General features: G+C 36.1%; 1 protein-coding gene across 1 annotated transcript in view; it reads right to left on the bottom strand.

Moving 5' to 3' along the window:
- Positions 1-12,803, bottom strand: part of gabbr2 (gamma-aminobutyric acid (GABA) B receptor, 2) — a 217,885-nt gene that overhangs the window by 158,878 nt on the left and 46,204 nt on the right. The window contains exon 2 of the mRNA XM_062990702.1: positions 10,000-10,137. Within this exon, the coding sequence (XP_062846772.1) occupies positions 10,000-10,137 (138 nt within the window). The remainder of the gene's footprint in view (positions 1-9,999; positions 10,138-12,803) is intronic.

Raw genomic sequence — 12,803 nt, 5'->3', positions numbered from 1 at the left:
AGATGGGTGGCAAACACCACACCCACACCTCACTGGAAGGAAAAAAAAAAACATAAGAGCCACCAAATCCCCTGCAGCAAGCATTAATACTGTTCTTTTTACAGTTATCTTGGTGTATGCCACACATTTTTGCTCGATTGATCACACATTCATTGATTTGTCAATAATATGGTAAAAAAAGAACAGAAAGAATAATAATACCATATCACTTTTTTCACATCATTGTAGAACAGTAGACTTGTTAGGTTCATCCGCTTATATAATGAATAGTGTATGATAGCTGTTCAAGGAGCATTATCTTCAATGTACCATTTCACACTGAGAAGTGACAAGTCACAATACCCACTGCAGCTTGGTAATAGCTTGTGCATCTGCACAACTGTAAATGATAGGCAAAGACTGTATGTTCTTAACAGTCTGTGGTGCATAACTAAGCAAACATTATTTTCTAAACAACATGCATAAAATACAAGAATTGAAACCTACTCTAACCAACGTGGTTTATTTTGCCCAAATTTGGTATACAAGGCACTGTATAATTAAGGCCGACATTTTGTTGTTTCATTGCAACACAAACTACTGCTCATGGCAGCTTGAATGGCACCAGTCACATTCTGTCATCATATTCACTTAGGTAAATACCCTAAGATCTAGTCATCTAACATCATGCATTTTAGGTTGCAGACAACAATGGGATTGCTTTTAAATACTATCGAATGAAATGTGAATGTGCAGTGCATACAGATGTGAATGGCCCTGCTGCACACAAGTCATTAGCCAGCGCAGTGCAGTGAAGAGGTGGACTAAATTGCTCAGTTAATGGCCTTCTAACACACTCTAAATGGACCATTATCACAGCTTTTCAAATGGATCTCTCAACCTCACTAGCAAAAAAAAAATGAAATAAAACTGCGTAGATTATATTCTTTAAACTTTGTAATCCCCCTGTTTAAGTGTAAAGGAAAAAGTATGTGATATATAAAATGATTTTCTTGGCTTTACAACTCATTTAACATTTATACTATATTTTGGATCATGTGTCTAGAACATCATAGCATCAGCATGCAAATGCAAGATTGCAAATAATTTAGGCTTTCCACCATCACACAATATTGTCCAAAGATTCAGTGAATCTGGATACTGCATAAGAAATAATCATGCTACTGTGATAAATACAGCCACATGGGCTTGGAAGTACTTAAGAAAACTATTGTCTCTTAACACAGTCCACCACTGCATCGAGAAATGCAACCTGAAACTATTACACAAAGACAAAGCTAGACATCAGTTCTATGCAAAAACACCACCAAGTTCTCTGAGCCCAAGCTCATCTCAGATAGAGTAAAAGACAGTGGAAAAAAGTTCTGGAAAAAAGGATATTGAGTTCTTCATCACAAAGATAAAAGGACCATCCAGGCTGAAAACCCTATTAGAACCAAAGGGTTTTTTTTTTCAAGAAATAAAGAGCATTGGTAAGTGCATGTCAGTTTAAGTGTTTAGTAAAGAGGTGGGTTTTTAATCATCTTTTGAAGACAGCAAGAGACTCAGATGTTCACACAGACAAGGAAAGCTCGTTCCACCACTTGGGTGCAAGCACAGAGAAGAGCCTTGATGCTTGTCTTCCTCGAGTTCTGGGTGGAGGATCAAGTCGAGCAAGACTAGTGGCCCGGAGGTTACGTGGTACAGAGCAGGTTTGATATTTTGATTTTATAGAGACATACTGCTACTGAGGCGATGTCTTTTCCTGAGAAGTATGTGGTTATTTTAACAAGACTATATCAGGCCTCATTCTGTACACACTGCAACAGTTTTATTGCATTTTTCAAAACATCCCAACTTTTCTGGAAATGGGGTCTGTATATTTATACTTGATGTTTGACTATACGTTTGTATTGGGTTTGAAAACGGTATATCTGAGCACTCTTTTTTGAGTATGGCTGTGTATTACTACTGAATGGAAAAGGTCTGTGGACATGACACTATCATTCAAATATCAATGTAAAATCTTGAATTGACAGAAAAGGCAAAAAAAACCTATATGTTAGAAATTAAATCAACATCATATGTCTTCAGTACTAAAATAACCTAAATTAGATGGGATGGTGGCACATCTGGTAATTTAAACACCACACAACCAAATTTCTGTCCATGTCGTCTTTGCTGTGTTCTCCCTCTGTCCATGTATCTTTTCACCCACCTCCCCAAGAGATACAGTAAGTAATTGGATTGACCACTATTGATTGCTTCTATTTGAAAGTGTGAATGGTTAAGTAGGTATGTGTTGCCCTTTGTTGGTGCTGGTGTCCTGTCCAGGTTGTGTTTTTCCAGCGTTTCTGGGATAGGATTCAGATTCCCTATGATGACAATAAAGCAGTTACTGAATATGAATGAATAAATGAACCGGACTAGTTACTGGAGCCACACACCCAGCCACACCTTTGCTAACCTAATCTTAGTTATAATTATGCTTCACTTGCAGTGACTGTTACAAAAATGTCAAGACTTCATTTGGCCACACCCACACTTCCAAACCTATGATTCCTTCTACTTTTACATGTGCACTATGATCACAAATTTGGGATTCACAGAACATCATAATGACAAGGCTATACATTAGGTAGAAGTGACTTCTTGTTTGCATTTCCCCCATTTTTTTCCTGAGGTGGAGTCTCACATAAAGAGAGTCACAGAAAGCTCTCTGTGAATCATCTAACACTTCTACAGATGCCTTAACCAAGCCAGCAGAGGTTGCATTGGCAGCATCGCTGAGGAACCCCATTGACCTCCTTTTCTCAGGCACAGCCAATTGTTAATAGCCCTTGAAAGCTTGAGATCTCAGCAGTGATGGGCTAGCGCATAAGTCTGCTGCACCACCTGACCCCTCTTGGTAAATAGTGACTTTTTAACAGTGACTTTTATTTAACATAACAATTGTGTTATTTTTCTTTACTGGATAATTGCTACAACACTTGAGATACTGAATGATATTCAAACAGTTCAAAACTGTGACCCACTGTACTGAAAACACGCTATTTACAAATTCAAGCATGCTTGAATCTTTCACATTGTAACTCTCAATAAATCTCAACTCTGAGTCAATAAACACAAGGAAGCAAATAAAGGTGGCATAGGATAAAGAAAGTGGAATAGAGTGAAAAATAGGAGGTTTGAATTCATGCTAATTAATCTGGATTACTTCAATTTGTGATTCAGAAGTAATTCTTTAAGAATTAGGCATGAGCCTTGCAGCATAATTGTGTGTGTGCAGTGGAGGGGTATGCCTGTGAGTAAATGAGAGTGTGTGCACATGTGTGCTAAGGAAAATCCTACCATGGGTGGATGTGGTGCGTCTTTAACAGTGACTCTTCCTCTCTCTGTCTGTGTCTCTCTCTACCTCTCTACCTTATTTTCTTCTGCTTTTTCACATATCACCAGTTTATGTTACAGATATGAGTGAGCGGTCAGACATTTAACTGCTCTTTATTGATCTTTAGCTTCGATCTATCAAAGCCCTTATAATGGATTGTAATAAAGCTGCACTTTAAAGAGCAACTGCTCTTTGAACTTGGCTCAAATTAGATGTTTAAGGCTACTTTTGTTATAACTGTCAGGACATCACATCCACTGCATCATGCTACTGTGTCTTTTTAAAATCGTCATCAGTGAGGCTAGTGGTGAGTGGTGGTATTGCTGTGTTTGTACAAGGGTGAAAGTTACCATAGAATCGTACTCTTTGGTTTAATATGTGCAAAGGATGCAATAAGATTTGTAGTATGCCATATTGCCATATATTATCATTGTGTAAAATAGTGGCCTTGACACTGCCACATTTTTAAATTTGCACGTTACGCCTAAAAAGTACAACTTTCAGTAGTAGTAGTATGCAGTAGCAATTAGGCTTTACATATAAACATATATAATATTGTAATAAATAAAAAATAAAAATAATTAAAAAATGTTAGCAATAATCTGAAGTCTAGCCTGAAGTTTCTACACTGCCCATGGGGTGTTGTTGGCTGAATATTTTTGGTTGGTGGACTATTCTCAGTCCAGCAGTGACAGTGAGGTGTTTAAAAACCTCCAGCAGCACTGCTGTGTCTGATCCACTCATACCAGCTGATAAAATGGACAGTGAGTGTGGAAACAAGGAGGTGGTCATACTGTTATGCCTCATCGGAGTATTATCATTGTGTGAAATAGTGGCCTTGACACTGCCACATTGCCATCATTAAATTTGCACAATATTTTACACCTAAAAAGTACAACTTTAGGCAGTGGTGATATGTAATAGTAATGAGGCTTTACATATATAATCTTGTAAAATAATTTTAAAAAACGATGTAAACAATAATAAAAACCATTAACATTGGCATGGAGGTGCCACCTTTTCAATTCATATATTAATTTATCCCAAAGGTGTCAAATGATGTTAAGCTCAGGTCTGAAGTTTCACCACACCAAACAATAACTTCATGGGCTATGCTTTATGCACACAGACATTCATGCTGGAACAGACAAGGGTCATCCCCAAACCATTGCCACAAAGTTGGAAGTATATTTACTAAATAGGATTGGCTTCCACATACATTTTGCCATATAGTGTGTGATCCACACAACATTTTTATATATAGAACACCACCCATTTTTCATTATGGGGAGACAAGACTACTAAAATTAAAATAAGTAGAAAAGTGTGTTTACCTTCTGGGAATGGTTATAAAAGCAGCTGCTTGCCTGAAAATCCCCTACAAAATCTAGAGCAGCTAGAGCAATAATTAAAATGTTCCAATTAACTGGAACTGTGAAAAACTTGCCCGAAATGGTAAGAAAGGAAAAACATCCCTAAGAATTATTGTTGGAGAGTTTTAAAAAAAGGAGCATGCTGATGTCACCAAGTCTCCAAAATTGCCATCAGACGCCATTTACAAGTGATTATTTGGAAGCCTTGCTAGGAAAAACGCCTTTTCTGTCATCTAACCACAAACATAATTGCTTGGAGTGTGCAAAACACTAATGAGACTTTGACTGGTACAATGTATTATGGGTAAATGAAATGAAAATTGAGCTTTTAGGCTAATCACTAAATGTCTACACTGACTACACTAAAAAAGAACCTGATGCCCACTTAATATGGCATAGGTTCTGTGAGTTCTCTAAATAAATAAACTTGCATTTTTCCAGTGTGAGATTGAGTTAATTCACTCAAAGATATGTTTCTTATAACTGTTTTTACTTAGCTTTTCCAGGGGTGCCAATAATTGTGGAGGGGACTGGAGCTTAAATGTTAAGACATTAGAATGGAAGCTTCATAGTAAGGAAATAGTAAGGAGCTATTTCCTGTGGGCAGTGATAGCTCAGTGGTTAAGGTACACAGTAAACAGAAGGTTGCCGGTTCAAGCCCCATCACCACCAAGTTGCCACTGTTGGGTCCCTGAGCAAGGCCCTTAACCCTCAATTGCTTATCGTGTTCAGCTCATTGTGTAAGTCGCTTTGGATAAAAGTGTCTGCTAAATGCTGAAAATGTTAATGTTAATGTTAAAAATGTTAAGGAGCTCCTTCCTCTTGCATCAGTGTTGTTTTGACAAAAGCTACCCATGGTTTCTTTTAGCTATGCAATTCATTTCTTTGATGTCCAGCTATGTCTGTGAACAAAAAACTTGGTGGTATATTAAATCACTGCCCAACCCTGTTTATACATATCAGCTTCTTATAAGCACATTAATATAAATACATATTATAAACTAACAATTTATACAAATATAAATACATATACGTATATGCAGTTCTAATAAACTGGAAACAGTAGTAAGTCTTGTTACTGAAATTAGCTTGCCACTACTTTTTACTACAATATTAGTCTTTTAGTCTAACCTACAATTGATTGTTTGTTTGTTTATTAGGATTTTAACATCATGTCTTACACTTTGGTTACATTCATGGCGGTAGTTACTCATTACACAAGGTTTATCACTTCACAAGGTTATATCGAATATAGTCATGGACAAGTTAGTATCTTCAATTCACCTCACTTGCATGTCATTGGACTGTGGGAGGAAACCAGAGTAAACCCACGCAGACACGGTGAAAACATGCAAACTCCACACAGAAAGGACCCGGACAACCCCAACTGGGGATTGAACCCAGGACCGTGCTACCCACTTAGCCACCGTGCCGCCCTAACCTACAATTACAAACCAAAATATCTGTGTCATTATGAATTGTAGGTGCCTGTGTTTACTTAAATTACCACTTTCACTCTATTACATCATAAACCATAATATGTATACATTGATGGTCTCTGTGTATTGATTTTAGGGTCAATTTAACTCTGTCTAAAACAAAAGTTTAAGAGTGAAAATGCCTGAAGAGCGTGTTTTGTTAACAAACACACAGGTTAAAGGCTATTCTCCTATGTTATATGCCCTTGGCTAGAAATTAAGCTTTTGGTCAAAACCACCGGTCAACACACTAACAGAAGGCATTATCTCTTATCAGTCTAGAATTCTAACAAGGGGCCTAACCCCAAAATAGTCACAAATTGCTTTATTCTTCATTGCTTCAGGCAAATGTCAGACAGATTACTAAATATGAATGTAACATAATAAGAAAAAACAGAAAACCAGAGAATGATCCCAGCTAATTATTTCACATCCCACTCCTGATAGTGTGCTGATTAGCAGACCATTAACAATGTCATATAAAATCCTGAGTGGTATGCTAATATCAATAACAAATACAGTATTCCTGTGTAATCGTTATCTAATTAGATAATGTTGTTGTCTAGCTAAGTGAGAATAATATACATGTAACTAGAAAGAAATAATGACATCACTTTTCCTAGCAGGTGAAGCAGTTAGTTGTTTTGTGTTATAGTTTAAAATGTAAGAAGATGCATGCTGGTCACTGTAGGCAGAATTAATTTAGCTGCATATGTATTTCTTTATGGGTGTGATGGTGTAACATACATATAAAATCTAGGAAGTCTAATATAAAAATAACTGATGTATAAGTGGTTTAGATCAGCACAGGAAGCTGATGCTCTGATTTTTATTTTTTACAATGGTTACAAGTTCACTATATCTTAGTATTTACATTTTACATTTTCAGCATTTAGCAGACACTTTTTTATCCACAGCGACTTACAGTACTGTGACAGTATACAGTCTAAGCAACTGAGGGTTAAGGGCCTTGCTCAAGGGCCCAACAGTGACAACCTGTCTGTGATGGGGCTTGAATCAGCAACCTTTCAATTACTAGTCCAGTACCTTAACAGCTACACTACAACTGCACTGTATATATACTGTATATTCAGTTAAAAAATATAACATAAACACAGTATTTTGAAAAAAGAAGTACTACAGCTGGGATGTGCCTAATGTTGCTAAAGGGTGTAAGCTGGACATACCTCATAAGAAAACAGGTACATATTTATAGTATAGTTTCACAACCAGAGGTGCCTGGTGAGTATCCTGAACCCTTAAATCCTGCAGCGCACATGATTGATTATAGTGACATTTTAGAGTCAGTCATTTAGACAAGTTTAGACAAGTCATTTTAGTTTTTTTTTAGGTGACCAGAGTAATCTTTATTGCTAATACTCCTGTAATCTGTATATTTTACCCATACCTAATAGTGCATTCTTATATGTTTTCATTTCATATACACTATGCACAGAAAAAAGCTAATTAAGTGTTAATCTTTGCCCTCTATGGGTAAATTTCTCCATGCCAGACATTATGTGTATGCACACTATCATTCCTGTTAGTCTACATACAACTTTAATATTCCCAGTTTGTCCACCTAGTCCAGGAGGTAACACTAAGGACTTATTCTTGTAGAGACCATGTCAACAGAAACACCAACCCAGCTAGACAAGTGATGTTGATTTTAAGCTGAAGTCAAGATAGCAGGAGCATTTTATATAAAAGTTAGCTCAAAATCATTTCATATAATAAAAAGGTAACTAAATAACGGCTAGCGCTTATAAAAGATCTCTGTCAGGCCTTTTTTAAATCATGAGACGCTAGATTTGATGTGATTTGTTCATGCTGTGTCTCTGCTGTTTGCCAGGCATTGCTCAGTGTTGCATCAAGACTGGTGATGATTAAAGGCCGCAACACTGTGGTCACTGAAGCAGTAGAAGATTACGATTATGTTCCAAGTTTAAGTAGCACATACACATAGATTTGACACAGGGAAAGAACATGATGTTTGACCACTCAGGGCTAGATGAATAAGGATGAGAAGGGACATTGCAGTGTGTTTTAAAGTGGCCCCAATCTTGCTCAAAATTGCAGATTTTTGACACATAACACCACAACTGTCAAAGATAAAATGCACGTTTAGTAGCAAGTCTAGTCTCCTTTAATGACCTTTTTAATTACCTTTAATTTCTTAGTCTAGTCTCCTTTAATGACCTTTTTTTAGATTAGAAATGTCTTTTGCATTTATTGTAGGCATTTTTGTATTTATTGTACTGTTGTTTATCTGCACTGTGTATTGTATTGTCTTGCATTTTTTGTTTCATTTCAATATGTACTATGTATATACTGTAGCTGACATGACAATAAAGCCTCTTTTGAACTCTGAACAAAACAAGTAGTTAATAAGCAGGACTTTCAAATGACCAATACTCATACTCAATACTAGTAAAAACAGTGGTGGATCAGTGGTTAAGGTACTAGACTAATCAAAAGGTTGCTGGTTCAAGCCATGGTTCGGCTCTTGAGCAAGGTCCTCAACCCTTAATTGACCAGACTGTATTCATCACAACTATAAGTCACAATGGATAAATGTGTCTGCCTAAAGCTGTAAATGTAATATAAACTATTCAGTAAAAACACTGTATAATGAGTATGAGGATATGAGTATTTGTTGTTGGACTGAATAAAGACGCGCCTGTTCCACCAACAGATCTTTAACATAACTAATCAAAAAATTTTGACAACTCATAATTAAAAGCAATGTTAATTTATTGGATGCAGTATCTTTTGCATGGCCAAAGTATACAGCCTTAGCTATGTATATCCATGTGAATCATGTAATCATTACTGTTGGTATGCAAGCACTGTCTTCAGATTTTATGAAGTACAATCTGCTGCTGTACTTTACCTTGAGGTCATTTAACCAATCAATCAGCCAACAAACCAGCAATGTGTTTTTTGCTAAGATCTATGATGTTTATAACTCTAGGCATATGTAATGATAAATGTGTTGTTTTCTTTTAATGCAGCCATTAAATACGTCTTTAGATCAATAAGGAATCTGTGTGGATCATTGATCATTGGAGGCTTATCAGCAGAAACCTTACACCCACATATACTCTAATAAGCCTATTTACTTGACCCATAAGCAAATCTCTTCATCTGTGCTGTTAAGTGTTTTTTTCCCAAATGTATTAACTAGAAATTAAGGTAGACTTTAAATTAAGGTAGACTCCAACAGAAAGATGCTTAGTTTGATGAGGTTGGGTAATGATTCTTCCTAATGTTTATCTCATTTGCTCTTGGGAAATGGATCAAGCTTCGGCATAGTAAAAAAGGCTAAGAAAAAATCTACACTGCTGGGGTTAATGGACAAGTAATCATAATGCTACATTATTTAAGACATCACATCGTCCCTGGCAAATCCATCAGGAAAAATTAATCAATTCAATTATTGAACACCCAGTTTTAAATTCATTTTTTAAAACAAAACATCTTAGGTTTTCATTAGGATGCAATAAGAATTAAATAAAAATGATCTAATTTCTGTTACTTTCTGGTGGATTCCTCCTGCCACCACTACATACTAAACACGTCTTGAATCCAGCTCTTGAGGCCTAAAGGCACACAATACGAAACATAAAGCCAATAAATGGAAGTCCCCACAAACACTCAGTGTAGTCTATGAGTCTATTTGGTAAATGTTCACCCGTTTTTGATGTCTAAAAATAAGTGTCCTACAAATAAGCTCTTCTTTAATTATAAGACAGTAAGATAAAACAGTTCTTGGTCTTACCTGTACCAGGTTCCAGCCCTCTAATGATTCAGCGATGATTGACGTCACTGATGGACACACTCCACCGAAGATCATTAAATGTTTGGGGCCGTAGCAGATTGCATCAAAAAAGGCCCGTAATCCCTTTGCATTGTCACACTGGGGAAGAGAATGAAAAAGAAGAATTATTTAGAGCAAATATTTCAAAAATAATGTACTACAAAGTTCAATGGGTGCTGTAGGTGACAAGCACCATGTAACTAGAGAGTAATAACATAATAGCTCTAATAAATCAATAACACAGTAACATAGACAGATGTGCACAGATTGGATCAGTGCGAAATCTTTCAGACAGGTACTGGTACTAAACGAATAAGCATGAATACAGTATGCTTTGTTGCACGTTTTTTCTGTTGACCCCCATTTAAAACTGCAATCACAAGAAGAAGATTGAAGTGACATTGACAAAGGCGTTTACTGGGGTACTGATAGTATGATATTTAGTCATGAAAACATAACTGGTTGGTGTGAAAATTGGAACATGTATGTAAGTAGATAAAGTTTGAAATTGTGTTTATAGTGTGCAGTGCATAATTGTGATGCTTACTATGGAACATTTCTATCCTAATGTAAGCAGTATTTTCAAGGATATTAAGTGTGATAATTATTGTGTGAATATGAAAAATTATATATCTTAACCTGATTAAACACCTGAGAAAGATTTCTGATCAGCATGTTAAAAAGTGTTTTTTTTAATAAAAATATTTTTAAAAAAGTAGTGTATGACACTGCCTGTATGGCTCTATTTATTGATGCTGTTCTGACAGTTCATGGTGGCAATTTATGGTGGCCCATTTTTTATGTTTTTTTTTTCTTTTATGTGTCGCCATTCTGTAAATGCTGAACTGACAGATTATAATATATGAAATAACTTGCAAATAATTTCTCAGTGGCAGTTTAGAAATATTGCGCGATGAATAATCAGCGTTAATAAAATGTGACTTTTTTTTATAAATGTCACGCAAACTGATATCAACGCTAAAAGTGTTTGCAAAGCTGGCATTATCTGATGCTTCTAGCTGCCCGTCATTGCTTAAAACCTTATGTTCTCTCACTTGTTTTATAATCCCTTCACAAAGTGCTTTCTCCAAAACATGTGAACACCATCTCTATTTAAACTCTAATTCATACAGTTCAACACTTGAAAAAAGGTACTGGCTACCAAATTTTATAAACTTACAGATACATAGTTGACTGGCTAGTTTTGCTCTGATCAGTAGGGAGTGAGGTATGCCTTACCTCCCAACTAGAAAACAGGACCAATTACAATTTATTGAAATCCCTGCCATATGTGGTTATTGCATTGTTGGTGCACAAACTTATAGGGCAATGATTTTTAAATTGCTTGTCAGATTGACCCAACGGGCAGCAGCAGTCAAATCAAATTCCATAGGCACCAATGTATAGAAATAATAGGGCTGTAGTACAGAAATCTTCGAGAGCCTTCTGCTATAGAGCAATGTTTTCTGTTGCACCATATGTTGACTAGTCTAGCCAAGTTTTTTTTAGTCCTCAACTATCCAGTTTTGTTGAACCTGTGCACACTGTTGCCTCAGATTCCTGTTCTTGTTTTTGTGATATTGCCAATATTCCGGCAAAAACTTCAGTCGACGAGAAACATTTATTTTTACTACTTTTAAGTCACAGCTTATTATACACACAGGTAAATTTTTACATAAGCTTTAGGTGACTTAAAAGCCAAATCAGTACCCTTTACACTATTTACTTATTTGATCTTTAGGTTGAAAAATTTTCCAACTCTGTTTGACCATCTAAACTGGTTCACAGCGACTTTTAAACTCTGTGCCTGAGCAAAGCATAGGTAATTGTCATTTAGGTGCACACTGCATGAGAAGCTACAGATTTAGTAAGTTAACGACTAATGCAAGAAGCAGTGTGAAATCAGATAGTAGTGGCATAGAGGCAACATGTCCTTTGTAAATCTAAAATGTTACACAATGTCTCACGTACCAAAAACTGTGCTGAGAATGACGTTTTCATGGTTAGATCAGAAACATGCAAAACCTATTGCTGTCAGATGTCACAGTACTATGTAGATAGATAGATAGATAGATAGATAGATAGATAGATAGATAGATAGATAGATAGATAGATAGATAGATAGATAGATAGATAGATAGATAGATAGATAATAGATAGATAGATGTCTATTGTAAAAAGCGCTATATAAATAAACTTGACTTGACTTGACTTGATAGATAGATAGATAGATAGATAGATAGATAGATAGATAGATAGATAGATAGATAGATAGATAGATAGATAGATAGATAGATAGATACTCTATTAATCCTGAAGGCCATTTATTGTCAGAATGTCAACCGTATTGCTCTGTCCAAGTAAATCAACTCACTGCTGCAATGTGCAGCCATTTTTCATCACCATGGCAACCATGGATCTGTTCAACGAAGGAAAATATGGAGCAAGGCCTATTGATTGCAATATGGTCATTTTACCAGTTTTAGTCTGGTTTCCTTTGTTTGTAAAATATATGCAACAGATATTTAAGAGGGGGGCAACATGTATACACATTCAACAAAAGAAAAACCTGTAACAACATGGTACCGTAAAAACCAACATGGTACCGTAAAAAGCATGTTTCTGATCAAACCATTAGAACTGCATTCTCAGCACAGTTTTTGGTATGTGAAACATTGTGTAACAAAGGTCATACAAAGATGCCTATGCCACTACTATCTGATTAATTGTAATACTAAATGTATACAGACATCAAGGGATGCATA

The sequence above is a fragment of the Trichomycterus rosablanca genome, chromosome 2 (assembly GCF_030014385.1).
Source record: "Trichomycterus rosablanca isolate fTriRos1 chromosome 2, fTriRos1.hap1, whole genome shotgun sequence".
NCBI lineage: Eukaryota > Metazoa > Chordata > Actinopteri > Siluriformes > Trichomycteridae > Trichomycterus > Trichomycterus rosablanca.
The sequence above is the reverse complement of the archived record's forward strand: the minus strand, read 5'-3'. Positions and strand labels throughout refer to the sequence as shown.